The sequence below is a fragment of the Zootoca vivipara genome, chromosome 7 (assembly GCF_965207765.1).
Source record: "Zootoca vivipara chromosome 7, rZooViv2.hap1.1, whole genome shotgun sequence".
In the NCBI taxonomy this organism is placed as follows: domain Eukaryota; kingdom Metazoa; phylum Chordata; class Lepidosauria; order Squamata; family Lacertidae; genus Zootoca; species Zootoca vivipara.
In genome coordinates this window covers 23011883-23039481 of record NC_142590.1, presented here as the reverse complement: position 1 = coordinate 23039481, position 27599 = coordinate 23011883, and the positions used below count along the sequence as shown (strand labels likewise).

The window sequence follows — 27599 nt, the reverse complement described above, 5'->3', positions numbered from 1 at the left end:
AAGCACCCGAGGACCTCCGTGCGGGTCTGCAGGAGGGCGCTGTTCCTCTGGGGCCTGAGGGGCTGGCGCCTGTCACTCTTTCTCCTTCCCACCCCCACCCACAACCACCTGCCCCACATATCACAATACGACCTGCCCCGGCGGCGCCACTGAAGAGCCAGTCCCCCGTCCCGTCCCCCCCAATATCCCCGCCTGCGATTGTCTATAAATACGGCGCGCGGCCTCTCGCCACTCACCCGGAGACGCGGCTCCTGCGCGCAAAGAGGGAGGCGGGAGTCGAAAGAGAGACGGACCGGAGAGAGGGAAGGGAGGAAGGAAAGAAAGAGTGAGGAATAATGCAGCCCCAAACGGGAGGAGGCTCGGCCTCTGCAAGGCAGCGAATAGCCCCGCCTGCCTGAAGGGCTTCCAGGAAGGAGGAGGCTGCTGCTCTCAACTCAACCCCGAGCAGGGAGACTGGCTCTAGAGGCGGCGCAAGCTCGCTCGGCCTCGCCTTTGGCATGCCCTCCTCCCCACGCCCAGCGAGAGCTGCTCTAGCAGCAAAGGAAAGGGAGGAGGAGGAGGAGGGAAAAGGGAGGAAGAGGAACTGCGAAGCCGAAGGAAGTTGCCGCAGAGGCCATTGCAAAATGCGCCTAACGCAAAGCCTTTGGCTCTTGCAAATTTGCAAAACAGGCTCTATTTCCGCGTGATCATTTGCCACCTTATGTTCTCAGATGCGCTGGAAGCCGCCCAGAGTGGCTGCCAGATGGGGGGGGGGGGTTTACAAGTAATAAAGTTGTTTGTTAGGTGGGCACCAAACTGGACCAGGTTCCAGACCGGGGGCTGTGGGTCTCCAGCGGTTGCCGGACTACAGTTCTCCTCCTCCCGAGCATTGGCCATGCTGGCGGGGGCTCATGGGAGTTGGAGTCCAACAGTGCTTGGAGCTGCGCGCGCGCGTCTATATCCTCCACTGGCAATTTCCCCCGAGCGCCCGTGTGCATGGCATTGGGAATGCATGGCGGGGACTCCGATAAATGGCCAGATTGAGGAAGTGTGGCTCTTGGTGCCGTGCACCAAGTTGATATTTCGTGTTTTCTCACCCACAGAGGTGGGGAAGGTGGTGGGAAGGGGGAGCGAACACAAGCACCCTGGGCCAGTGTTGCCAATGTTTCCTTTTAAGATTTTTTTTCTGGTGGTTTCCAATGATCTGACTGTTAACACGCATGGAATATCTTGCCTTTTCACGGGACCTGGATGGATGATAAGTGCCTCTGAGCACATGCGGAAGTTTCTTTTTAAATAAGTGCGCAGGGCTGGCCCAAATCATTTTTACAAAAAATAGCACCTATACATAGTCAAGGTTCATAGTACCAGAGGTGAGCAAAGTTATTTCGGCAGCTGAGGAATAAAATCTCAAGCATTTCTCCCTCAGGGGGGGGGGGGAAACCCCCAGTAACAAATAACAAATAAGAGCAGTCTGTCTAATGGTAACCATATGATGTTTCTAAGGATGTGTAGTATGCTTCCTCAGAAGATCGGTATATCTTTGTAGGTGCCCTCTGCTGCAACATTTTCTTGCAGACCCTGCTTGTTTTTTTAAAAAAATATTTACTCAAAAACGCTCATTTACTACTGTTCATAATATCGAAATGGTTTACAACAATTCCTGCTTGGCAGGGGGTTGGACTGGATGGCCCTTGTGGTCTCTTCCAACTCTATGATTCTATGAATTATGCATAAAACCATACAATAAAAATTGCACATTTTAGAACCTGGAATCAGCTTTGCAGTTCTGAAGTGCTGCATCTCAGATGCTCAGCTGAATTTGTATCCACCACCCATGTGCCGGTTCATGACTAGGGGCTTCCAGATTTCACGGTCCTGTCCCCGTTACCATTTGCCGATTGCCGTGGGACTCTATTCGGTTTGGATTTGAGATGGGTTTTGGGAAGACGCGTGAATTTGTTTTATGTCTGTAGATCAGTGCACGCTGACCAACGCATAGTCTTTGCAGTAAGGCTCTATTCCGATGGCATGAGTATCATGGAGACCAGTAGATTCTTATCTGGACGCTGATTGGAGTCTTTCAAGTCATTCCAAATTTGTCTCTGGCCAAGGTATGAGCAACTTTGCATAGACCTTCCTGGTGTGTCCACAAATGGAAACGAATCTGACATTATTGAAGCCATGCTGATGTGAACAGTTAGGATGGAAAGAGCTGTACAACACATGGGGCAGAGGGGGGTAACAAATTCAATGTGTTCTAAGAGAAGTAGCATGAGCATGCCACTAGTGCTTCTAATCTAACTGGAATCACAAGATCACAGCTTAAAAGTTTTTGCTGTAGTAGAGCCATTTCTAAAATGCCGCAGTATGTACCACCTCAGGATATTGAGCAATACATGCCTCTGTGTTCAGTTTCTTGCTGTGAATTATATAATCGGAAACACTGATTTATTTATATTTGCCACTACAATCCACTTAGTTTCTTTCAGAGCTTTGCACCCCTAGTTTCCTGCTATTTGCAGCCAGCCCTATAACAGAAGCTGTCCAGTTGCTCACAAGTGTCTCAGCGATGAAATATTTTTAACTACACTCTGCAGAGAAGGTCAGTAGTCAAAGGTCAGTCTATTTTCAATGCTCAGAGGTGTTTTCTTTTTTTAAAAAAACCCACCCTGTTCTCAAATTGCAGTCACTTTGGTGAGGTGTTTTTTTAATGTTTGCAAGGACACCGTACTGTGGAATTAAGATGGTGCTGAAATAAGAAAGTTGAAATTGATAAGGAGATCCTACGGATCGAACCTGGGGTCTTCTGCTGGTATAAATTTGATTAACCTGAAGTACTTTGAATATAAGAACATCACATCTGCTTGTGGTCATACTACAACATTAAAATAACACCACCTCAGTTAGAGAAGATCATATCAATGTTAATATGCAAAATTTGTCACATGAACTTAATTACAATTATACAAGAATTCTTACAGCAATGGCAAACATATTTGCAGAATATTTCACATCAAGGCCGCACAATTCCCCCCCCCCCAAATTCACATGGTGTTGAACATCGATTACTCATTCAGGCTGTATGCAGGGGTGGATAATTTAACGGGCTCATCAAACAGTTTTCTGACAGGTCTCTGAATTGTAAGCCTGGGGCAGAGTTTCATCTGTCCGGAAGGAGGGAGGGAAAACTGTACTCAAGTGTGTGAGAGGGGGAAATACCACACAGTTAATTTACTGTGCCTGAATACGACACATACATGAACAAAATGCAGCCTGGCCAGAGAGCATCCTTGCAGCCAAGACTTTGACTGGGGACATCCGAGTTCAAATCCCTACTTAGCCAAGAAGCTCAGTGAATTGTCTAAGGCGAATTACTCTTGCTCAGTCTTACCGACTTCACAGGGCTGTTGTGGTGATGAACATTTGTGTGTGTGTGTTGTGTGTGAGAGAGAGAGAGGGAGAGAGAGAGAGAGAGAGAGAGAGAGAGAGAGAGAGAGAGAAAGATCACTTCTAACCTGTTGCTTGGAGGTAGGATGGGATAAATGTTGTTGTTTAGTCGTTTAGTCGTGTCCGACTCTTTATGACCCCATGGACCATAGCACGCCAGGCACTCCTGTCTTGCACTGCCTCCCGCAGTTTGGTCAAACTCATGTTGGTAGCTTTGAGAACACTGTCCAACCATCTCGTCCTCTGTTGTCCCCTTCTCCTAGTGCCCTCAATCTTTCCCAACACCAGGGTCTTTTCCAAGGATTCTTCTCTTCTCATGAGGTGGCCAAAGTATTGGAGCCTCAGCTTCACGATCTGTCCTTCCAGTGAGCACTCAGGGCTGATTTCCTTCAGAATGGATAGGTTTGATGGGATAAATAAGGAATGAATAAGGAATGAATAATCAGTTCATTGGAGTCAACTGCTAGGGGCCGAGGTCCCTTCGCCCCCACAATTAAATATTTGAAGCGGCCATTCCCCCCAAAGTTGATGGGTATTGCCATTCAAATAGTTTGGGCGCACCCCGTGATGTGATTGATTATGTGGCGTGGGGCTTACCTGCCCTCCCTAATATTTTATTCAAGTTGGCAGCCCTGAATCAGTTCTTCGCAGTTGCTGTTGGATTTTGTGCCGCTAGTGCCAAAAATGTGATCATTCTAGCGTATGGTGCCATCTTGTGGCCTTTCCACGGAAACAAAGTCTTACCAAGAGCAAAAAACAAATTCTCAAGGTGGAACCTCACTGTATACATTACTAGGCAAATTTGGGGCCCTGCTAATTTGTGCGTGTGTAGGGGAGAATCAGTGGGCAAGAGGTAGGTACTTTAACCTTCCCCACATATCCATTGATTCTTCCCTGAAAATGTCCCTCTCTGCCATTTTTAACTCAGCTTCCCCCCCCCCCAAAAAAACCTGGGTGCACAGTAGGTAAGGCCGCTCAAGTTATTTGAAACCAGCAGCAGAAAAATCCCACAAGCTCTTCTTAATAAGATAGAAAATACAAATGAAGCAATTTCCTTAGCAATTTCCTTTCATGACACCCCAAAACCAGTTGTATGAGGCAGCCACCTCACTCTGCCTAACGGTAGAGGCGGCCCTGTGATGGAAATACATGTTTGAGATGAGGTGCAGTGTTCCTCACATTAGGTTTATAACTGCATGGTTCAAGAAACATGAGTGCTACCAAATCTACAACTCTGCATTACACATGGAGAAGCAATTTGGTTAGGTTAGGATTTTAATGCGCACCTAACAAATTAGCACTTTCTGAAACAATATGCAAACTGAAACACAGCTAGTTCAAAATTTGCACTTGTTCACATTATTCCACCTAAATAAATGTGTACAGAAATTTATACAATATAGAACAGTGTGGCTTAAAATGCATAATCAGTGAGAGTAACATAAAATGCTTGCAAAAATATGTATATCAGGCAAAAATATGCATACAAAATATGTATATTGAGGTCATGTGCTCTAAAATGCTTCGAATTTTCACGAGGAGTGGAAAGGATTGCCAATTGATGTAGAAATGTGGAGAACTAAATTTAAGATAGGAAAGGTGAGAAACTGAGTGGAGCAAAAATTGGAAATTGTCATATTTGTCCATCTTTACTTTGTACCTCCCCCGCCTCTGGTTTTCCCATAACATGAACTTTTACAATATGCATGGTTCTATATTTCCAAACCCTGCTCCTCTTCACTGGAAGCTGCAGGTAGAATGCTGAAAATTGGAGCGTAGCAGCCACACATGTCTGGGCATCTCTTTCTGGGCAAATGATAGTAAAGGATATAAAATGCAACTGGCATCTTTGTGACATCCCTAAGGCATTTTGGCACCTGAGGCAGAAAATCCGCTTGGTGCTCTCCTTGTTTTTCAATTAAAAAGAAAGAAACTTTTAAGTGTGCCCAAATATCTACTGATGGGGCTGCCTCCCTGTAGGGATAGACCCTCCATTTCTCTATGATCATCACAAAATTGAGAATGCATCAATAAATGAGGCACAACTCTACGATGCCTTAATAAAAATACTTTTTCAGAATGATATGGGCACATCAAGCACTTGTACGAATTCTACTCAAACTGGGTTTGGGGGTATCATGTTTTTAAATGAAGCTATTGTATCAGTGGCTGAGGCGTGAGCAAGAAATGAACCCAATGTGTGACCAGGTAAATGAAAAGGAGAATGCAGAGAAGGATAGGCTCACTTTGCCAAGACCTTTGCTGACTTCTGTGTGAGAAAGTACACAAGCTGCTACCATGGAAGACTATAGTTGTGGGGACTTGCCCAGCTCCAAACACTTGAGCAATCCATCAGTACTGGCATTTTGCTAGTCTATGAGTAACTTTTTGCAATCCAGAGAACTATGACTAAATCTGCATATCCAGAAAGGCTTTGCATTTGTAGGTATTTCTGAAAAAAACTACACCACCCAACCCTTCCTTTAAACCTGTACATGCACACACACACACACACACACACACACACACACACACACACACACACGTCTTTTAGAACTTGTAAGGGGATTTCAAAAGCTGTATGGAAGGCCCATACAGGTCTATTGGAAGACTGCCTGGACAGTGATTAAGTAGCACTGTGGCTACCAAAAACATGTTGAACAAGCTAGAGCAGACAGTCGTCTGCATTGGCTACGGTTTGGGTGGAGATATGTTGTTGCTACATGCTCAGCCCAGGTGAGAAGACAAAAACCCCAAACTCTGAAAATAGCAAAATGGCAGAAGGAAAAAACAACAACCCACAGCTGTGGTCCAGTGTCCATGGAAACACTGCCAAACAGCCACTGTTGTGGCAATGATGCTCACATGCCTCCCCATACATGGAGGGAGTCAATGGAAGCTCGCCAACAGGAACACAACCCCAGGACATCTTCAATAACAAAGGGCACCCACATTCCTTGAGCTCCTATTGCATGGGCAACAATGACCCTCTTGCCCTGCTATTCTCATCTGGGCAACCTTTCAGGGGCCTCACGCCAGAGGTGAGTAGGGCCAGTGGCAAAAGCAAGCGGAGCACCGAATGCAAATATTACCTCTGTATGGCAGGCTGGTTTCTACACGCACTCGCACACCCCTCTCTATTCTCCACCCAGGCAAGAAAGTGACACTATCAAGATGAGTTCAAGGGCAAATTCCAACCAGGCAAAAACCATCGAGGGGGGAGAAGCAAAACAGGGCTGGTGAGGGGTGTGGCCGAGGAGGATGAGTAGCCTGGGGAAAGGGATAGGTAGAGAGGCTTGAAGGGTTGCAGGACCCCTGACTTCTGACCTACCTTGCTCAGTAGCACTGCTTTGGAGCACAGCACAGAAAGCAAAGAAGGGAGAGGCTCCGGGGCCTGTTCTGCTACTAGGTCTCCTGTGGCAGCCATCACAGGCAGCTGATGCTGGGGTTATATGTTCCACTGGGGCCTGCCCTTTATCCCCAGAGCTACCCTACTGTCTTCAAGGGCAACAGAGGTCTTTGTCCCAATGCCAACGTTAAAATAAGATTCCAGCTGCAAGCCCAGTCAGTTTCTATGTACATGGAATGGAGGAGGGGGCAACCTCTTGTCCTTTGACTCGGGCAGTTGAATGCCTTATTAGTCTGGCCAAGGAGAGGCCACGCAACATGGGATCCGCAGAGTTCCCGGGGCATCCATTTAGTCAGCATGCAGTTCAGTTCCCATCGCCTCTAATTAAAACAGGTCATTCGCGAGTTTCAAAACGCACAGCATTTGCTACAGAGCTTATTAAACTCAGAAAAACAGTGACACTTTGTGCTACAATGAGTGGAGATGTGCTCCAAAATTTCTTTCTCACTGAGTGCTTGCTGCACAGAATCCACTCCTCTGGCGTTATTTGGAAACTATGTGCACAGAAGGATTTGCACAATAGCACTACCGTATATATTTACTGCAAAGAAGTAGGTGGTTTGCATTACAGGAAAACAGGTTTATTTTTGCTCAGGCAACATTTCAACTTAAAGGACTTTGACACTAAGGAGAAAAAAGTTCAGCTGCGAGCCTATGTGAAAGGGGGGGAAAATGCCGGCTGGAGAATTCAGGTACAGTATAGTGTTTATATTATAATATTATACATTATAACAGTCAAGCATATGGAAATATTAAAATGGATGGTACTACGTTGTTGTTGTTTGTTTGTTTTAAAAAAGGACAAAAAGTTATGCTGCGTCCTTTTTCAGTCCTTTAGCTTTGTGAGACTCATACTGTGCAAGGCACCTCTGCTGCCTTGCGGGCAACTCCTTCCAGCAACTCCTGCAGCCAAGCTATTTGCCAAACGTATTGCTCTGCTTCCTTTCGACCACATCAGCGAGGCTCAGAGGGGAGTCTTGTCACCTGTGAAGCCCAGGACCTCCATTCACATTGCCCAGGCTTGCGCCCTGGAGAGGTCACTTTAGTGCTGATAACACAGTGGTTTGACTTCACCCCAGAGGTGCACTCCATTGTCTCTCGAGGCAGACAACAACAGCAATGGCAACAGCTGCAGTTGACCCAATTTTTTTTTAAAAAAGACTGCATTATGCTTATTTACAACATCCACACCCCACTTTCCCTCCATTCCCCCTCTGTTTTAATGTCACAACAACCATGTCAGATTGTTGTTGTTGTTGTTTAGTCGTTTAGTCGTGTCCAACTCTTCGTGACCCCATGGACCAGAGCACGCCAGGCACTCCTGTCTTCCACTGCCCCCGCAGTGTGGGCAGACTCATGTTGGTAGCTTCGAGAACCATGTCAGATAGGTTAAAGCTGCATCTACACAGTTATAAAAAAACCGCTCTGAAAATGCTCTGGGGGAAAAACGTTGTAAAGCTCACAATGGAAAATTTCATAGCGTTCAGCTCTACAGCGCCATCTGGTGTCACAGTGTTATAACACATTTTAATATTTTTTTACTAATGCAGCTTAGTCTTAAGAGTCAAGGTCACCCAGTGAGCTTCATGGCCAAGTGGGGATTTGGCCTCCAGTGTCCTAGATTGATACTCGAATAACCCCTAGACCCCATTGGCTCTAGTTTTAGTTCTAGTCAGAGGCATACCTAGGGTCCCTTGCATGCTTGGCAAAGAGCTGTTTCGGTGCCCCCCCCATCATTTCTCCTGCCTTTAATCTTGCTGCAATAGTGGCTAATGGAGAAATCTGCTTAACGCTATGCTGAATTTCTCCTTAGGTTATTGTAAGTGCAACTAAGTGCTCATATGACTGGCCTCCTCATATGAACAGTACAGCAGGAAGATCACAGCTCTTTTCCAGGATCAGAGAAACAACAGAAGCAATTACTTTTTTATGCAATAGCGATGCCATGGTTTCTAACAGGATATTTTGCAAACCATGCTTTCTCCCAATAAGAATATAAGAAAAGCCGTCTGGAACAGGCCAAAAGTTTATTCTAGTTCCTTTGATTTCCTATGTTATCCTCATCTTGCATCTGTTCGCTTGTCCCTTTTTATTTCTGTTGACTGGCTTCATTGAAACATAAGGACTTGTTTTATATTGCATTTTGGTACATGTCAAATGCAGCTCTTAGGGTCTTGAAGGTTCATAGATAAAAGGAGCTTGAGCAGACTTAACAATCTGATATTGTTTGGGATTTGTGGTATATCTATTTTCCAGTACACGTACCTACTTAATTGCAGAGCATAATTACAGTTCTGTGTACTGCTAAAATTCTAGGCTTTTGGAAGATATAATTAAAAAGAAGACTGGATAGAAATTACACAGTATCTGATTCACATTCTCAATTTCTATACCCTATTCATTGTAAAAGGTAAAGGTAAAGGACCTCTGGACAGTTAAGTCCAGTCAAAGGTGACTATGGGGTGCGGCGCTCATCTCGCTTTTCAGGCCGAGGGAACTAGTGTTGGTGCTGACCTTTAACAATTACCAGATTTTTAGAAGACATCTGAAGGCAGCCCTGATTAGGGAGGCTTTTAATGTTTAATTGTTTTATTTCATTTTTCTGTTGTAAGCCGCCCAGAGTGGTTGGGGAAACTCAGCCAGATGGGCGGGGTATAAATAATAAATTATTATTATTATTATTATTATTATTATTATTATTATGCACTTATTATGCAACAGAACACTATTAGTTAAAATGGACAAGGTTCTTCACAAGTTGTTAAGCGCAACAGCGTGCTTTGCAAATATGCCAAGTGATTTGCTTAACTTAAATGTTTTGAGTGTCCCTGTGTTACAGCTCTCAGGACAGTAACAAAAAACAGAATGGAATCAATTTTTCTAATGATGTCTTTGTGCCCCACAAAATATTACATTACCTAGCCTGCCTCATCCACCGTCTATAAGCCTGAAATGTAAGCTTTGAGTTTTACCTGCATGCTGGGATGAACGTAATCTAGCTCACAACTTCAGCGTTTGCTGGAGTTTTACGGAGATCAATAGGCCTCTGCTGCACAGGGACGTAATTCCTATTGATCACTTTGCCAGGTGCAAAGGATGGAAGTTACAAGCAGCTGGAGAAATATTACTGGACTGGAGCGCACATTATAGTTGCCACAAGGATGCTCTCCATACTGAGTGATGCCTACCATGGCTAGAACAATAAAATGAGTTCCTGAATGGATAGCTTACCAACGTTGTGAGTTTCTACAAGAAACAATGCAAAGATGTGGATTCTCAGAGCAAATTACCAGGTACGCCTTTTCCTTCAAAAATATAGGAATGGCTCCGTATCCTAGCTTCAACATCTCCTTCATTTGGTTCAGGGATTTTATTTTTCATGTAAACAGACTCCATTTCTGCACGTACACCCAAATCCCCACACACCACTTTTAATACTTCTCTGAAATACGGAGGGGAGGAAAAAGGAAAACCGGGACAAAATCAGAAACTGGGATGGCTTCCGGGACTGTGCCTGGAAAATTGGGACACTTGGCATGAAGTGGGAATTAAAGAGATTGAGCCAAATGTGTGGTTTGGTTTGAATTAGGCAATCAAAGTCCAGTTTCCTGACAAAGGATGCCTCCCGGTGGAGCTGAAAACTGATAAAACTGGTTTTGTTGGCAGTATTTTGAAATGTTTTAATTATCACCAGGAAGCCCTTCCCTGCCTGCCAATGATACTTTTACTGTAAATATCACTACAACTGCTCCAGCTAATGCAGAAGAGGGCATTAACTTGTTTGGCTACCCAAAGCTGGCTCAATAAACTCGGCTGAAAGTAGATTTGGATGCAGACCTAGAGGTATCCTTCTATCTGACCTCACAGCCATTCACTTCACCACCCTCCCTGTGCTCCAGTAAGACTGAAAGTAGTCCTTGGCACACCACACATGCTGGTGCGCACACAGTGTTGAAGGAAACCCAAAGGGACAGAGGAAAAAAGGGGTGGAAATTCTTTCAACATCCCTGAAACAGGACTTCCAGGAGACAGTGAAAGCAATCAGAAGGTACTGGTGAAACTGGCATGGATTTCCTCATTTTCTCCAGAGAGGAGAGATTGGGGGGGGGGGATTGTGATCAGCCTAAGTGACAAGAAGAAGGCAGCTTTTTTATTGAGATTTTTTTGCTCCTGATGACATCAAGATATTTATAAACAATTTTGCTTTCAGTACTGCTTGCATCTGCAATGGTTTTGGTGCAGACACACTGCTCCATTTCTTATTGGTACATACCGTAGTTATCATGCTCACCATCATTACAGTATTATTATTGTTGTTGTTATTATCACCACCATCATTATTAATTAAATCTGTTTAATGCCCTTCATCTGAAGATCACAGAGCAGTTCACAATATAAAAACACAAAAATAATACTAAGGGAAACAATAATGCCTCCCCTTTAAAAGGCCATATATTGTTTAATTAGCCAAAGTCCTGGGAGACTAAGAAAGACTTTGCCTGGTGCCTAAAGATATGTAATGAAGGAGCCAGGAGAGCTTCCCTGGGGAGAGCATTCCACAAACGGGGAGCCACCACAGAGGAGGCCTGTTCTTGTGTTGCCACCTCTGGACCTCTAATAATAATAATAATAATAATAATAATAATAATAATAATAATAATAATAATAATATATTATTTATACCCCGCCCATCTGGCCAGGTTCCCCCAGCCACTCTGGGCGGCTTCCAACAAAATATCAAAAAACAGAAATTCATCAAACATTAAAAGCTTCCCCAAACAGAGCTGCCTTCAGATGCCTTCTAAAGGTCAGGTAGTTATTTATCTTTTTGACCATCTGATGAGAGGGTGTTCCACAGGGCGGGCGCCACTACCGAGAAGGCCCTCTGCCTGGTTCCCTGTAACTTGGCTTCTCGTAGCGAGGGAACCGCCAGAAGGCCCTTGGCGCTGGACCTCAGTGTCCGGGCAGAATGATGGGAGCGGAGATGCTCCTTCAGGTGTACTGGACCGAGGCCGTTTAGGGCTTTAAAAGTCAACACCAACACTTTGAATTGTGCTCGGAAACGTACTGGGAGCCAATGTAGGTCTTTCAGGACTGGTGTTATGTGGTCTCGGCGGCCGCTCCCAGTCACCAGCCTGGCTGCCGCATTCTGGGTTAGTTGTAGTTTCCGGGTCACCTTCAAAGGTAGCCCCACATAGGGCACATTGCAGTAGTCCAAGCGGGAGATAACTAGAGCATGCACCACTCTGGCGAGACAGTCCGCGGGCAGGTAGGGACTCAGCCTGCGTACCAGATGGAGCTGATAAACCGCTGCCCTGGACACAGAATTGACCTGCGCCTCCATGGACAGCTGTGAGTCCAGAATAACTCCTAGGCTGCGCACCTGGTCCTTCAGGGGCACAGTTACCCCATTCAGGACCAGGGAGTCCTCCACACCTGTCCGCCTCCTGTCCCCCACAAACAGTACTTCTGCCTTGTCAGGATTCAACCTCAATCTGTTAGCCGCCATCCATTCTCCAACCTCATGGAGAAGGCACACAAAGAAGGGCCTTAGATGATGACCATAGGGTCTGGGTTGGTGATCTGCTTTAAGCCACTCTCCATCCTTTCTGTTCAGGGGGAGATTGAAGCAATAACCACCAGCAGCCATAACAAGATGAGCAGATAAGCAGTGCATTGAGAATTACCAAGATTTTCCAGGTACTCTCTTCTCCCAAGCAGTCTGTTCTCTCGTCATCTCAGCTGACAACTACTCATTATGAGGTGAAGCTAATAACATTAATGTGGGTGAGAGGATTTGAAGGGCAGGAGGGGGCTTAGCTTTCCCCTTGCCCCCCCCATGTCCCCTCCATATTCCGTTCTCTGGCCATTTCCCCTCAGCTCGGCTCATCCAATGAGAGTAACAACAGTCTTAAAGGGATACTAGTAGGCAGGAGAAAGATAAACCACAATCCTTTGATTCCCCCCCCCCCTAGCAAATGGCCACCTTCCCCCACCCAGTGCTAACATTAACTCAGCTAAAAACATGCAGTCTGCCAAGGCATACCGTATTTTTCCATCTATAAGACGCCCCTATGTATAAGATGCTCCCCCTATTTTGGGGGACTCATATTTAAGAAAATGAGGGGAGATGGCTCTGTGTATAAGACACCTCCGAATTTTTGACATTATTTAGACATTATTAGTCTTATACACGGAAAAATACGGTACTTTCAGAGAGACGCTTTCTCACTCTCCTGTTTGAGACCCATAGAAAAGCAGTTTTGCAACAGAGAAATGCAGCTGATTCGCAGGAAGTCTTATAACCTCCATTGCCACCAAATCAGAACGAATGCATAATAAATAGGGCTCCTTAACCTCTGGGACGCGGGTGGTGCTGTGGTCTAAACCACGGAGCCTAGGGCTTGCCAATCGGAAGGTCGGCGGTTCGAATCCCTGCGACGGGGTGAGCTCCCGTTGTTCGGTCCCAGCTCCTTCCCACCTAGCAGTTCGAAAGCACGTCAAAGTGCAAGTAGATAATAGGTACCGCTCCGGTGGGAAGGTAAATGGTGTTTCTGTGCACTGCTCTGGTTCGCCAGAAGCAGCTTAGTCATGCTGGCCACATGACCCGGAAGCTGTTTGTGGACAAACGCCGGCTCCCTTAGCCTATAGAGCGACATGAGCGCCGCAACCCCAGAGTCATCCGCAACTGGACCTAACTCTCCAAAGGTCCTTTACCTTTACCTTTAACCTCTGGACAAACTTTGTGCAAGCAAATAGCTAAAGGAACAGGTCAGCAAATGGAGGAAAGAGGCAATATCAGGACTTTGCTCCCTGATTGATCCTGAGCAGAGTTCCAAATAGAACTTGGAAATAGAAGTATTTGCAGCTGTTCCGATGACTCCAAATGAGTGTTTGAGGGGTTAAAGTGAAGAATGCTAGCGAAATGGGTTGTCTCTGTTGCCCTTGCTCTGTAAATAAATACTTAACCAGCATGTAGTGTGTACTGCTCCATACACAATTTCTTTTTTTGCTGTTAAAAAAAGATTCTGAACTTTATGAATGGATTGAACATTGACGAATTTATGAAATTGCTCTGGCTTTTCCTCTCTTGGAGGGTTTTAAGGTATTGTGAGGTGGAGGGGAGAGAGTTGAGGTGGCAGCAAGGCAAGGAGCTGATCCTAAGCCAAATGTGCTTAAGGATGTCTAGTTGATTTCAAATGACTTAGCAGTAAGTGAGTGCAGGATCAGGGCCTCTTCATTATTTGGTTAAAAGGCAGCTGTTAAAATGCCTTTTCTCAGCATGACTCATACTTTCCAACATTTCTTTGATGAAAATAGGAATGTCCTGTTTTAATAATAATAATAATAATAATAATAATAATAATAATAATAATAATATCCCACCCATCTGTTTGGGTTGACCCAGCCACTCTGAGTGGCTTCCAATGTATATACAAACATAATAGAACATTAAACATTACAAAACATACAGGGCTGCCTTCAGATGTCTTCTAAAGGTTGTATAGTTACGTATCTCCTTGGCTACGGGGTCACATAACTCCATACCCTCCAACATTTCTCCGAGGAAAATGGGGATGTCCTAAACAAAAGTGAGACATTCTGGGATCAAATCAGAAACTGGAAGGGTTTCTGTAAAACCCTGGAAAATAGGGACACTTGGAGGGTCTGTAGGAGGGACTAAAGTTCAGTTATTTGGAAGTAGATCCCACAAGCTTCGATGGGTTTTGCTCCTGATAGGACTGAACAGTCCTATACTGTAGATGCTTTTTGTGTCCCTTGGGGGGGGGGTCACTCCCAGATGTATCTATGAAAGGAGCCCAGCAGCCTGAGCCTATGTATTCTTACTTGATCTGAAAAAGTAAGTCCCACTGAGTCCAGTGGAGTTTTCACCCCCCCCATTCCTTCCTTCCCAGAGCTGCTTCAAGGACGAGTTTGCTTTCGCCTTAACTTTGCTTGGCTCCACCCACGTCTGAGAGATGCGATACAGCTTGTCAGAAAGCAGGAAGAGGCTCCTGCAAGATAAGAACGGGGCTGAGCGGGTTTCTTCACTGCAGCCTCCATGCTCACAGCAGTGAGTCGAAACGACTTGCTTGCCAGAGAAATGCCCACCCTTTAAAAAAAGAGAAAAAAATCCTGTTTGGGTAAAAGGGGAAAGTCTAGCAGCTGCGTTTATGCCACAGGAGCAGCGTGCTCCTTAAGGTAAGAAACAGGTGTCTTATGAATTCCTTTCTTAAGAAGGTGTGTTCTTGTTCATCTAAGTTGGGTGTCTATGCTGTGTTTAAGACACTGTGTTCAGCTTATAAGAGGGGTCTTTGTGGCTGGCTGTGTGTTGGATGGCTTTGCCAAACCTGTGCCTTCTCTCACCCTCTTCTTCTTCTTCTTTTAAAAATCCCAATATATATTGCAGAGATTGGTTATGTTAAGGAAAAGTTGAAGGAGCTCTTAAATATAAAAGTTCTTACTTGATTGGATTCTGTGTCTATAAATTTTGTTGCCTTTGTTTCAGTGCAGTGTGTGCTAAGGTAACCAAATATTCAAAGTTGTGGGTGGGTATATTTGATGTTATGAGTTTGTGGGAGGGGCAGACACTTCACAGACTCTCCGAGTGCCCCTATTTTCCAGGGACAATCCTTAAGATTTTCAGAAGCCATTCCAGTTTCTGAAGACCTTTAGAAGACCTCTGAAGGCAGCCCTATACAAGGAAGTTTTTTTAAATGTTATGTTTTTATATATGTTGGAAGCCTGCCGGAATAACTGGGGCAACCCAGTCAGATGGGCAGCGCAGCGTATAATTAATAAAATTATTATCGTTATCATTATTGAATAGGACGTCCCCATTTTCATGGAAGTAATGTTGGAGGGTTTGTCTCCATAATCTCTAAGGTCAGTAAAGAGCTAGAATTTGAGCCAACTCGCAAATTCTTGAAGTACACAAAGTTTAGTTAATTAAAACTAAGCCAAGCACTGTTGTGTTCAGTTTAGGATCACAAGTCCAGACATCTGCGTACAGCTAGCAAGGGATAAGCCAAGTCTTTAATGTGACAAAAGGTGTTGATGGCCTATGTAGAGGAGGAATCTTTGGGCCTGGGCATACAGAGGTTGCCAAGGTGGTGGGGTGTGCATTCTAGGTGACAGGAAAAGAGTGGGCTTGGGTCTTAGCAAGGTGTGCTGGGAACAAGAAGGGAGAACAAAGACAGTTTCTGACTGTAGAGGCTGCAACCCAGAGACTGGGGAGCATAGCTGGCTGCTCTGGATTTAAGCTTGCTGAAGCTATGAGAGGAAGAAGGAGAGACACTCTGGAGATGCAATGCTGTGAACTCTCTTCCTCCCCATGTAGATCCAGGTGTAAAATGAACCATATACAGTATCTTAAAAAGCTACAGCCTCTGAATTCTCAACTGAGTGTTTGGAACTTCCTTAAATCTTGCTGCTGCTCAGCAGAGATTGGAGTGCTGTGTACCAATATAGGGCTTGCCAATCGGACGGTCGGCAGTTTGAATCCTCGCGACGGGGTGAGATCCTGTCGTTTGGTCCCAGCTCCTGCCAACCTAGCAGTTTGAAAGCACGTCAAGTGCAAGTAGATAAATAGGTACTGCTCCAGCAGGAAGGTAAACGGTGTTTCCGTGCACTGCTCTGGTTCACCAGAAGCGGCTTTGTCATGCTGGCCACTTGACCCGGAAGCTGTACGCCGGCTCCCTCGGCCAGTAAAGCGAGATGAGCGCCGCAACCCCAGAGTCGTCCCCGACTGGACCTAATGGTCAGGGGTCCCTTTACCTTTAGGAGAGGGCACTTGACAGTGGGGAAAAATGTGTGTTCACTAGATACGTGGTTTTCAAACTTCCTACCTTCAGGGAGTCCTTTCTGTACTGACAGGTAAATCAAGGAACTCCAGAGCTCCAGGGAGGATTCTAGATCCTGTGTCTGCTTGGGTTTGCACTTGGGTTAGACAAGACATTCTTTGGCCTGTCAGGCTGCTCCATTTGTGTAAAAAGAGGGTGAACCTTGGAGGACACCCCAACATTTCCCTGCAGTTGTTTGTCATGAGGCAAGATCAGGAGTGGGAAAACAAACCTTGCGGGGACATTTGTTTTCCTTTTACAGATCATCTGAGGGTTTCCTGGAATGTAGTGTGACGACGACAGGGTTAGGGAAATATGAACTTGTATCCTCTTTCAATAGAAATCAACATGTTAACAAGATATCATGGCTTCTGGGAAGTTAATGTATCAATATGGGAAATGGTTAAAATCCCATTTATTGTGAAACAAGAAAGAATACGGTAATGGTGTATGAATCGAGGCAACATGTTTGCTATTGGATTCATTAGTAAGATGGTATATGATACATAGTAATTTGCTGGATACTTTTGGCGATTTTCTTGTGACTTATTGTAACAAAACCAGTGGTTACAATTATTAACATTCTTACATATATACATTTTTAAGCACATGTAAAGTATTTGCATGAAACACACCATAGTCTGTAAGTTGAGGGGTGCACTTGAGCAGTGAGAAGCATTAAATAGAGGTACAACTGAACTGGGGAGATCATCATGGCCAGATACGTAGAAGTCAAACAGTGTGGTGGCAATTTCAAACCTTTCTAAAAACAGCCACCAAAATGTAGGAAGTTTCTTAAGCAGAAGTTCCCGGAGAAGGTCATAGGAAAGATGAATCACAATGGAAGTGGTTACTGAAACAATCGGCTTCTCAAACTGGCAAATCAAAGCTGTCTATATTTCACAACACAGTGAGATTATCCCAAATTCTTCACCGTACTGTAGTTGGATGGGTGGGGACAGGGGGTTTTTTCAGGCAGAACGCCGTTCCGGCACCTCTCAGGTGGGCGCCATTGTCATTATAAGAGAACGAAGGAGCCATTCATGGTGAGTTCTGGCACTGGGTGAGGAGAAAATATGTGCACCATGTGTAGAATCTGTCAAAATGTCTGACTGTGAGGACCTTAAGGGACTGTTCATAGACAGGCAGATAAACCCTATTGATGGCAAGGGACCAAAGATCAGACAGATGACCTGGTGAAAGCCTGGAATGAAAACAGAAATAAAAGAAATCACATCTCTGTGCTTCACCAAACATCTTTCCAAAACCTTTGTAGAATGTGCTACTCCTTTAGTCATTCAATTCAGTTCATTGACAGTGTGACGCTGTGCATATTTACTCAGAAGGAAGTTCAGTGGGACTCACTCTGAGGCAAGTGTGCTTAGTACTGCAGCTGTATAGCTGGAAAATCTCATGGTGAGCACTTTCTGGGTTGCAAATGCTTTCTAAATCTTTCCTGTCCTAGGTGTCACATGTGGATAGACTAGGTAACGGCTAATATTTAGCTTTTCCCTGGCTATTTATTTATTGAGCTGATCTTATTAATGGCTTTTAATCTAGCTTGTTGGACAATATTCCATTGGAAACTCTGGGTTTTTGATGCATTTTTCAAACCATTGACGCCTTTTATAAAGTGAATTTGTTGCACTTGGGCACTGGAACACAAAAGCTGTGCAAACCTGCAGTTCCGGTATGCAATTATATCCCTCCTGCAAAATACTGACAATTTGGAGGCACCCATACACAGCACTCAGATCCTTTGAGGAAGGTAGACATATGAATGTGGTGGATGGATAAATGAAGCACTAGACCTCTACTAACAGCCTTGCATTTCATAGTTACTGTGATTTAATGGCCATGAATGTTTGGGTCTCAGTAAATCATAACTTGGAAGGCTGAACCTGAACACAAACTGATGCACTTATTGTGGTGTGTGTGTGTGTGTGTGTGTGTGTGTGTGTGTGTACCTCTGTACAATAATTTTCTGGTCCACTTTCAGTTAGATCCAAGTTTCTAAAAGACCCAACTAATACTGTCTCCTGTTAGTTTCTACACAGGCTTATCAGGTGTCAAACTCTGCTGTGGCTTAGCCTTGAGTACGGAGCTTAGTTTGCAAAGTCCAAACTGGTCATCTTGGTGTTGCAATAACTGAATAATCTGGATTTGTTGGTAGCAAACAAATGACAGCATTATTTAACATTCTTAATGTGTTACCATTCATTCATTCATTCATTCATTCATTCATTCATTCATTCATTCATAGCACACTGTTGCTTAGTGTTCCTTACAATTATGCCATTCTTTTTTGCCCTGTAGTAGAATGAACAGGTTTATTCTAAAGGCAGTTCTCCCTTAATTAAGCACTTAATGTTGGCACATTAGCATAGATGGGAGAACCAGGATAGGTATGGGATTTCCACTTGCAAATGCCATCAATGAACTCAAGTGACTATACTTTTTTTGGTCAAAGCAGGTCCCTAGGATTCTGCCTAGATTTAAGTTACTACTTAGATGATGGGAAAGGACCCTGTTGTTCAAACCCATGCCAAGGTCCTTGCTGCAGTTCTGTAGAGATATGTGAATATGTGCAGTTATTAGACTATCACACGGTAATTTTTAAAGTGATAGTTAAACTTCTGTTCTTGTTCATTCCTTCTAAGGATGTGGTCAGTTTACTTAGAGTTCCCTAGCTGTCCACATCAACATGACTTTCTGGTTGTGTACACACCCCAGAAAGTGTTGACATGGTTGGGGATATCTTTACCCTAGACAAAGGAGTTCACACCCCAGCTATAGGCGAATTAGGAAAAGCTTAAGCCGGGGTTTCTCAACCTTAGGTCTCCAGCTGTTTTTGCACTACAACTCCTGTCATCCCTAGCTAGCAGGACCAGTGATCAGGGATGATGGGAATTGTAGTCCAAAAGCAGCTGGTGACCCATGTTAGGGAAACCCTGGCCTAAGGACTCCAAACTGTGCAAAGCTGGTTTGAGAAACAATGCATGAAACTGTAGCACCTTATAACAAAGTACATGGTGCAAATGCATGTTAGATTGTGTCATGGATTAAAAACTCAGCATGGGAAAGACAGTGAGTGTGCTGTTGATGGGAATGTGGACACAGCCTTGGATATCATGCGTTGTCTTTCTACCTCCAAGTTGATATTCTTATCTAAGCCAGTATGGGGTGGCATTCAACTAACTTTTACTCAGGGTAGACCCATTGAAATGAATGTCCATGATTAAGCTGGGTCCATTCATTTCAATGGATCTACCTTGAGTAAAGGTTAGTTGAATGCAACCCATAGCGTCTCTTGATTGCTTCTTCAGGACCAGTTGTAAGTGGTTTGCTTCCTTGCTGACTCTCTTCCCTGCATGGGGAATTCCCAAGCATTGTCTCTCCAGTGACTTTGTTTTCCCACCCTGATGATTTACGTGACACATAGTTTATCACATGGATGGCTGTCTTTTGCCACAGAAATGTGAGTCCATTCATCTTTATACAAATCTTTTGGAAAGATTAAATGTGAAATTAAGCTTGACTGTTTGTATCAGTATTTTGAACAAGGGTGTCTCTGTGTAAGGCAGAAAAATAATTAGCTCATGGCTATCAACCAGTGATGCAGCTCGGTAACTTTAGACCATGGACTTAATGGTCTGTGTGTATTTTAGATGGCCGTGTCTGTTTGTGTATATTTTAGACAGCACATTAACATTCCCCTTTTACCCACTGCCACCATTCCATGCTTTTGCAACTGATTCTACATCCCTGACATACCAGGGAAAAACAAAAGTTTGCTGGTCCTGATAAAAAAGAAAAGAAAAAAGGAATATCCCTGATTGTGTGCAGTTTAGCATTTTAAACTTGCGTGAATCCTTCTGGGGGAGGAGGAGTGAGTTTGCTTCTGCTGTTCAGAGCAGAAAGATACTTATTTGGGAATAAGTACCATTCTGTTGGCATTTCCGTGCGCTGCTCTGGTTCACCAGAAGCGGCTTAGTCATGCTGGCCACATGACCTGGAAGCTATACGCCGGCTCCCTCGGCCAGTAAAGTGAGATGAGCGCCACAACCCCAGAGTCGTCCACGACTGGACCTAATGGTCAGGGGTCCCTTTACCTTTACCTTACCATTCTGTTGTAGAAGAGATTTTTTTTGAAGCATAAAAATAACAAAACAAGCATTCCTAATGTATCTACCCTATGCATTGAAGCAGTATCATGTTACTTTAAACAAAGAATCCTGGGACTGCTGTTTGTTAAGGGTACTGCAACCCACGAAGCTACGATTTACAGAGTTCCTACGAAGAGGGATTGATTGTTAAATGCCTCTGTGAATTATAGTTCTGTGAATAGGGGGAGTCTCCTAACAATTCTAAGCATCCTTCATCTCCCAGGATTCTTTTTTTTTGGGGGGGGGGGAGAGCCAAGGCTGTTTAAATAATGCTTCAAATGTACAGTGCAGCTGAGGCTGAACAGGCTGCTTCCTAGGGTTGCCAGACTCAATAGAGGACAGGACTTCTGTGCCTTTAATTGCCCTGCTCTCTTTTGAGTCTGGAAACCTTAAAGAGAAACCAGCAGACCCTTTGCTTGGAAATTAAACAAAGGGTCTGCTGGTTTCTCCTTAAGGTTTCTAGCCTCAAAAGAGAGCAGGGCAATTAAAGGCACAGGAGTCCTGTCCTCTATTGAGTCTGGCAATCCTACTGCTTCCTGACTGTAAAGTTGTATTTAAAAATGTGAGGGAAGAGTGGCTGATCTGGTGACCAGGGACCATTCTGGCCCAGGTGCTTATACTGAGGCTTTTCACTGATCTCCACCATCAGCTGGGGTCATTCCCCCCCCCCCCTGCTCCACAGGGCTCAAGGATCCTGTCCTTGCCTTTGCAGTCCACCACCACGGCCAATGATAACCAAGGTCAAGTGCAACTTATGAAGCCTGCACATCAAATTCAGCCTACCTATGTTTCATGAATTTGTGACAATTTCAGCTATAGGACCAAATGGAAATCCCATGTTGGTATCTGTGATAGTCACAGACCATGTCACCTTTTCCCTGCTAGCGTAAGAGATGGATTGCTCAACAAGGAGTGTGAAACAATTGCTAATATTAAAAGGCTGGATGCTTACAAAGCTTCAATTCCTGGTGTATCACTGATGCACAGCAAGACACCGTGAGATTAGCTTTCATTTAGGTTCTCTTAAGGCAAGTTGGATACGGTTTGCCTGTCAGCCAGTTGTTTGCTGTTATCATGAATGCCGTATGCCTGCTTGGGAGGAGCAATCGCTAGGGCAGGAGTCTAATCTTCAAAGCTAAGAAGCATTGACTCTAGTGGACCCAGCTCCTCTCCATATTACGTTTATGTCTTGACTCCATCGGACTAAGTATCCTGACTGATGATGTCTTTGTTTCCTCAGGTATGAGTTGGTACTGCTAAATTGTTCTGAAATTGTTCTCTGTAGTCCTTGAGCTTAGGGCTGCAGAGCAGCCAACTGGATCTCGAATGAAGGCAAAGAGACTGTCTCATTTACTTTTCCAAGTGGAATAATCTTTTTGCTCAATTCCAGAAGTTCGGAACGTGCAAATTACTCTCAGAGTTGTTGTGAAGATATACAAAGATGCAGAAATAGTCTATAGAAAAAGATCTGGTAATGTAGCTGGGCGGAGCGCCTTTCTTTAAAGAGGGGAGGGATGCACAACAATGACCTGTCTCTCCCAGTCATGGCTTTAACAAAAAAAAAATCTGCTGCTTTTGATATGCATTGTTCCTTTTCTGTAGATGGAGTCTCCTGGAGTAGCTTTGATGCTCTGGGTCCTTGCCTGCCTTTCTGGCCCATCAACTGGCTTCCCAAACGGCAAAGTAACAGAGGCTTGCAAGACTATGATGCCCCTACATGGACACTCTTTGCCTCAGCGCTTCCCGAAGCACACCGTTGAAGTAAATGTGACGGAGTTCAAGCCAGGGGACCGCGTGAAAGGTACTGTGATCTTCTTGCCTCGCTACCGTCTGCGGGTAGAAGGACGTAACGCTCGCTGCTTCTGCGATTGCTGCCTCCTCCTCCTCCAGATACTTGGGTGTGGTGCGTACGTATAAGCTAAACAAGCTATAGCTTAGGGCCCCACTCTATTGCCCCCCAAAAAATGTAAAGGAAAAAACCACTGGATGTACATTTCCAAAATATAAGAAAAAACAAAATAAAACCAACACACAGCAACAGTGTTTTGTGTTGTGTAGGCTCCTATGATGTAAGCCTGCTCCCTAAAATATCACTGGTTAGATACCTATTGGGTCCATAAATTACCACATAGCATATATTCAACACAAAAAACAGCAACAATTTGTTGTTGACAAAGGACAGCTGGACATATAAAGGGCCCCATTAACCTCAGTAGCTTAGGACCTCATCAAACCTAAATCCGGCCCTGGTCAGGGACTAATCCACACCACTCCTTAGGTGGAGAGAGCAAGGTGTATACAGGCTGCAGCAGGACACGGGTGGCGCTGTGGTCTGAACCGCTGAGCCTCTTGGGTTTGCCGATCGGAAGGTCGGCGGTTCGAATCCCCACAAAAGAGTGAGCTCCCTTTGCCCTGTCCCAGCTCCTGCCAACCTAGCAGTTCGAAAGCACGCCAGCGCAAGTAGATAAATAGGTAATGCTGTGGCGGGAAGCTAAATGGCGTTTCCGTGTGCTCTGGCTTCTGTCGTGCCAGAAGCGGTTTAGCCATGCTGGTCACATGACCCGGAAAGCTGTCTGTGGACAAACACCAGCTCCATCAGCCTGAAAGCGAGATGAACGCCACAACCCCATAAGTCGCCTTTGACTGGACTTAAACATCCAGGGGTCCTTTACCTTTTTCCTTTTTTTTAGAGGCTGCAGCTGCTCCTTCCCCTTGCGCTTGGCCCTGTTCATAGTGGGCAGAGGAGACAGAGTAGACATGAGGAGACAGAGCCGCTCAGGAGGAACAGAGGCAGAGGCAGAGGAGCGGTGGTGATGTGGGCCTCAGGAGGCATCCAGCCCTACTCACCTGTGACACCAACCCTTCTTGAGTGTGGCCTGGCTGTTTTTCATCATTATTATATTTCTCACCAGAAGGTGTCAGTAGTAGCCCCAAGAAAACCGCTTGCAGCAGCAGAACTACCAGCACGGCTCCCTCAGCTGATCCCTGCGCTGGTTCTATAATACTGCTTCCGAATAGGCATTGTATGGCCCTGCCAACGAACCTGGCTTCTGCATCAGTTGCAGCTTCAAGGGAAGCCCCATGTGGAGTGCATTGCAGTAGTCTAGCCTGGAGGGTACAAGAACATGAGGCACTGAAACGCTTACAAGGAATCTTAGACCCGCAGCTTACAGTTCGTAACAGCAGGTAGGGAAAAAGGTACGCCCAGCTCCTCCGTATCCTGGAAACATAGTTAGAGGCAGGTAGGTGCTGGTGGCACAACTAGAGCTTATTAATAGCCATTCCCTCTTCCCTCGTTCTCCTGGTTTCAGTTAGTTTGTCCGGACCCGTGTTTGAAGGATTTTTTCTACAAGCCCGCAATGCTGAGAACCTGGAGGGGCCTGCCATTGGCTCCTTTGCCCTAGCTGACAGGAAAAGATCTCAGGTCCTCACATGTGGGCGTGTCAAGGTAAGAGTCCTTGCATCTTCCCGATGGCATTGGCAAGCAGGTAGTTCCAAGTAGATTAGCCTCCCCACCCCCCACCCCCAGCAGCAGAATATGCTCTTGCTACTTTTTCCTGCCTGCATCTGCTTGGCCTGTAACCATGGCATAGGAGAAATAAATCGTATGAGTATGAAAATACCCTTTGAAACTGGCACAAGTTTGGGATGAATGTTCTCCTTTACTGGCAACAATTACGGTACAGTGGTACCTTGGGTTACGAACGTGATCCGTTCCAGGTCACAGTTCATAACCCGAAAAGGGCCCGAACCGCCGTTTTGCGCATGTGCAAAGTGCTATTTTCGCGCTTTGCGCATGCGCAAAGGCGCGTGGCACTTCTGTGCACGTGTGTGCGGCGAAAATACTTCCGGGTTTGCGAAGTTCGTAACCCGGGTTGTTCGTAACCTGAGGTGTTCGCAACCCGAGGTACGACTGTAAATGTTAGGGCTCCCTCTGCTGGGCTATCCAGTATACCTGAAGGAGCATCTCCACCCCCATCGTTCTGCCCGGACACTGAGTTCCAGTACTGAGGGCCTTCTGGCGGTTCCCTCACTGCGAGAAGTGAGGTTACAGGGAACCAGGCAGAGGGCCTTCTCGGTGGTGGTGCCCGCCCTGTGGAATGCCCTCCCATCAGCTGTCAAAGAGAAAAACAGTTACCAGATTTTTAGAAGACATCTGAAGGTGGCCCTGTTTAGGGAGGCTTTGAATGTTTAATCGATTATTTTATTTTTCTGTTGTAAGCTGCCCAGAGTGGCTGGGGAAACCCAGCCAAATGGGCAGAGTATAAATAAATTATTATTATTATTATTATTATTATTATTATTATTATTATTATTATCCATGTGAAAGCGTGGAAAATTAATGGTTGCTGCTAGACTGCAATTTCTAAACTTAGCTTTTAGTTTGTCTTTCCCATATCATATGTAACTAGAGTACCATAGTGGACCTCCGACCAAAGCCACTTGTCCTTTGTAATATACATAGCACAGCAGCCCATCTTGTTACAAATGTATTAAAAAACCAAAACAACAATTTCTAGGTCTCCCTTTTCAGAAGCTGTTCTAGAAACTGCTTCCAAAATTGTTTTCAAACTTTTTCTAACGTGGAGCTTCCTTGGGTAACTGGTATATGGCTTGACCACTAATCATAGTGGTCTATCATAGAGGAGAGCCAGACTGTACAGTGGTACCTCGAAAGACGAATGCCCTGCAAGACGAATTTTTCACAAGATGAATGCGTCTCGCGATCTGATGGTGACTCGCAAGATGAGTCCGTTTTGCGAAAAATTCGTCTTGCGAATCGCGGTTTCCCATAGGAATGCATTGAAATTTCATTAATGCGTTCCTATGGGCAAAAAAAAGAAATTTCAATGCATTCCTATGGGAAACCACGATTCGCAAGACAAATTTTTTGCAAAACGAATTGACTCGCGGAACGAATTAAATTCATCTTGCGAGGCATCACTGTACTCAAAAACAAAAATCTCAAAGTCTACAAATGAAATTTATGATTTATTGATTTATTGCCCCACCCATCTATCTATAATCTATAGCCACAAACCATTATGGAGGTGATCCAAATGATATAGTATATCTCTCATATATTATGATTCAAAGTGTACCCTAATCAGTTGTCCATAGTCGATGATGACTTCACCCATTCTTCTTACGACCTCTGGTAATGTCTCGTATTCTCCAATCTCCACTGTACACTAAATTGTACACTAAAATCCCATGGCTGTGCTTTTCCTTGTATCAAATGTGTGGAGAAAGTAATTCTTCCCCCCTAATATTGCTATACCATATGTTTCCATACTAAGTCTTCAACGACACATTGCACAGGGTTCCCACCATGTTGTACTATTGTTTTTTCTAGCTGCCACCAATAAATGCATTATGAAATCCTTAGAACTTATCTTCTTGTTAGATCCTGTAAATATTGATAGATTTTACTCCAGAGTTGTTTATTCTATCTCTGCTTTTGTGATTTTTCCCCTTCTCGATTCAACATGAACCTATTTTTTTGTTTAAAGTGCTTCTCGAGATTTTGTGTCACCTTCGTGAAACATGTATGCAGATCAACCCCAAGCCTGAACTGAGCTTATGTGATGTACTATGAATTAAAATTCATGTGACTCTAGTCTGATGTCATGGCTAGATGTGGGGAAACTTTGGTTCAAATATTGCTTGGATTATAAAGATCCCCAGATTATCACATCTAGATTTTTCTCCTGCCATTGGTAGCAGTTAGTGTTGGCAAAGAAATATTTTTCTTCTAATCCATACTGAGCTTCATGACCTCTTCAGTATGTGATGTCAATAAGCCTATGATACAAGCCAAATATTAAAATGCAACTTGTGGTAGACTGCTATAACCATTTAGATGATTCATGAATGGAGTAGTTTGCATAATCTCACTGCGTAATGCTTAAATGGGGCATTTGTATGTTACAGAATTCAGCTGTCAGCCATACAAGTAAATCTAAGAAAAGCCATCTAGATGCTTATTGGATTGCTCCTAGAGATGCACCAAAGAGAATACAATTTCTGTAAGTATGCATAATAAAGACAGATCGTTCTTAGGTTAAAAGGTAAAGGTAAAGGGACCCCTGACCATTAGGTCCAGTCGTGACCGACTCTGGGGTTGCGACGCTCATCTCGTGTTATTGGCCGAGGGAGCTTCCAGTACAGCTTCCAGGTCATGTGGCCAGCATGACGAAGCCGCTTCTGGTGAACCAGAGGAAATGCCGTTTACCTTCCCGCTGTAGTGGTACCTATTTACTGTATCTACTTGCACTTTGACGTGCTTTTGAACAGCTAGGTTGGCAGGAGCTGGGACCAAGCAATGGGAGCTCACCCTGACGTGGGGATTCAAACCGCCGACCTTCTGATCGGAAAGCCCTAGGCCCTGTGGTTTAACCCACAGCGCCACCCGCTGTCACTGTTCTTAGGTTAGTCTCCTTTCAAAACTTATATACAAAAACAGCAATACTGCTATGAAGAAGATGCGGCTCAGTGGGAGAGCATCTACTTTGTACGTAGCAGGTCCTTGATTCAATTCTCCTCCTCCTCCTCCTCCTCCTCCTCCTCCTCCTCCTCCTCCTGATTTCTGTAGCACCCTTCATCCGAACAGCACAGAGTACTTTACAATATAAAAAGTCCCCAGGTAGGGCTAAGAGAGAAACCTGTCTGAAATCTTAAGAGAGCTGCTATCAGCCAACATAGACAACAATGAGCTGACTCTGTAATATAGCAACGGGGGGTGCTGTGGTC

General features: G+C 44.8%; 2 protein-coding genes across 5 annotated transcripts in view; one reads left to right on the top strand and one right to left on the bottom strand.

Moving 5' to 3' along the window:
• AGL (amylo-alpha-1,6-glucosidase and 4-alpha-glucanotransferase) overlaps window positions 1–840 on the bottom strand; it is a 42957-nt gene extending 42117 nt beyond the window's left edge. For all 3 annotated transcript variants that reach the window (XM_088673803.1, XM_035121879.3, XM_035121878.3), the window contains exon 1: window positions 237–840. The gene's annotated coding sequence lies outside the window, so the exon portion shown is untranslated. The remainder of the gene's footprint in view (window positions 1–236) is intronic.
• A 13962-nt stretch (window positions 841–14802) lies between these two features.
• Window positions 14803–27599, top strand: part of FRRS1 (ferric chelate reductase 1) — a 31171-nt gene continuing 18374 nt past the window's right edge. Inside the window, exons 1-4 of one of the 2 annotated variants that reach the window (XM_035123866.3) lie at window positions 14803–15040; window positions 22449–22647; window positions 24158–24294; window positions 26781–26875. In XM_035123866.3, coding sequence (XP_034979757.3) covers window positions 22449–22647; window positions 24158–24294; window positions 26781–26875 — 431 coding nt within the window. In that variant the 5' untranslated portion in view covers window positions 14803–15040. Of the gene's footprint in view, window positions 15041–21997; window positions 22087–22448; window positions 22648–24157; window positions 24295–26780; window positions 26876–27599 lie in introns of those variants that run through there. The other variant, XM_088673798.1, reaches the window with a different exon arrangement.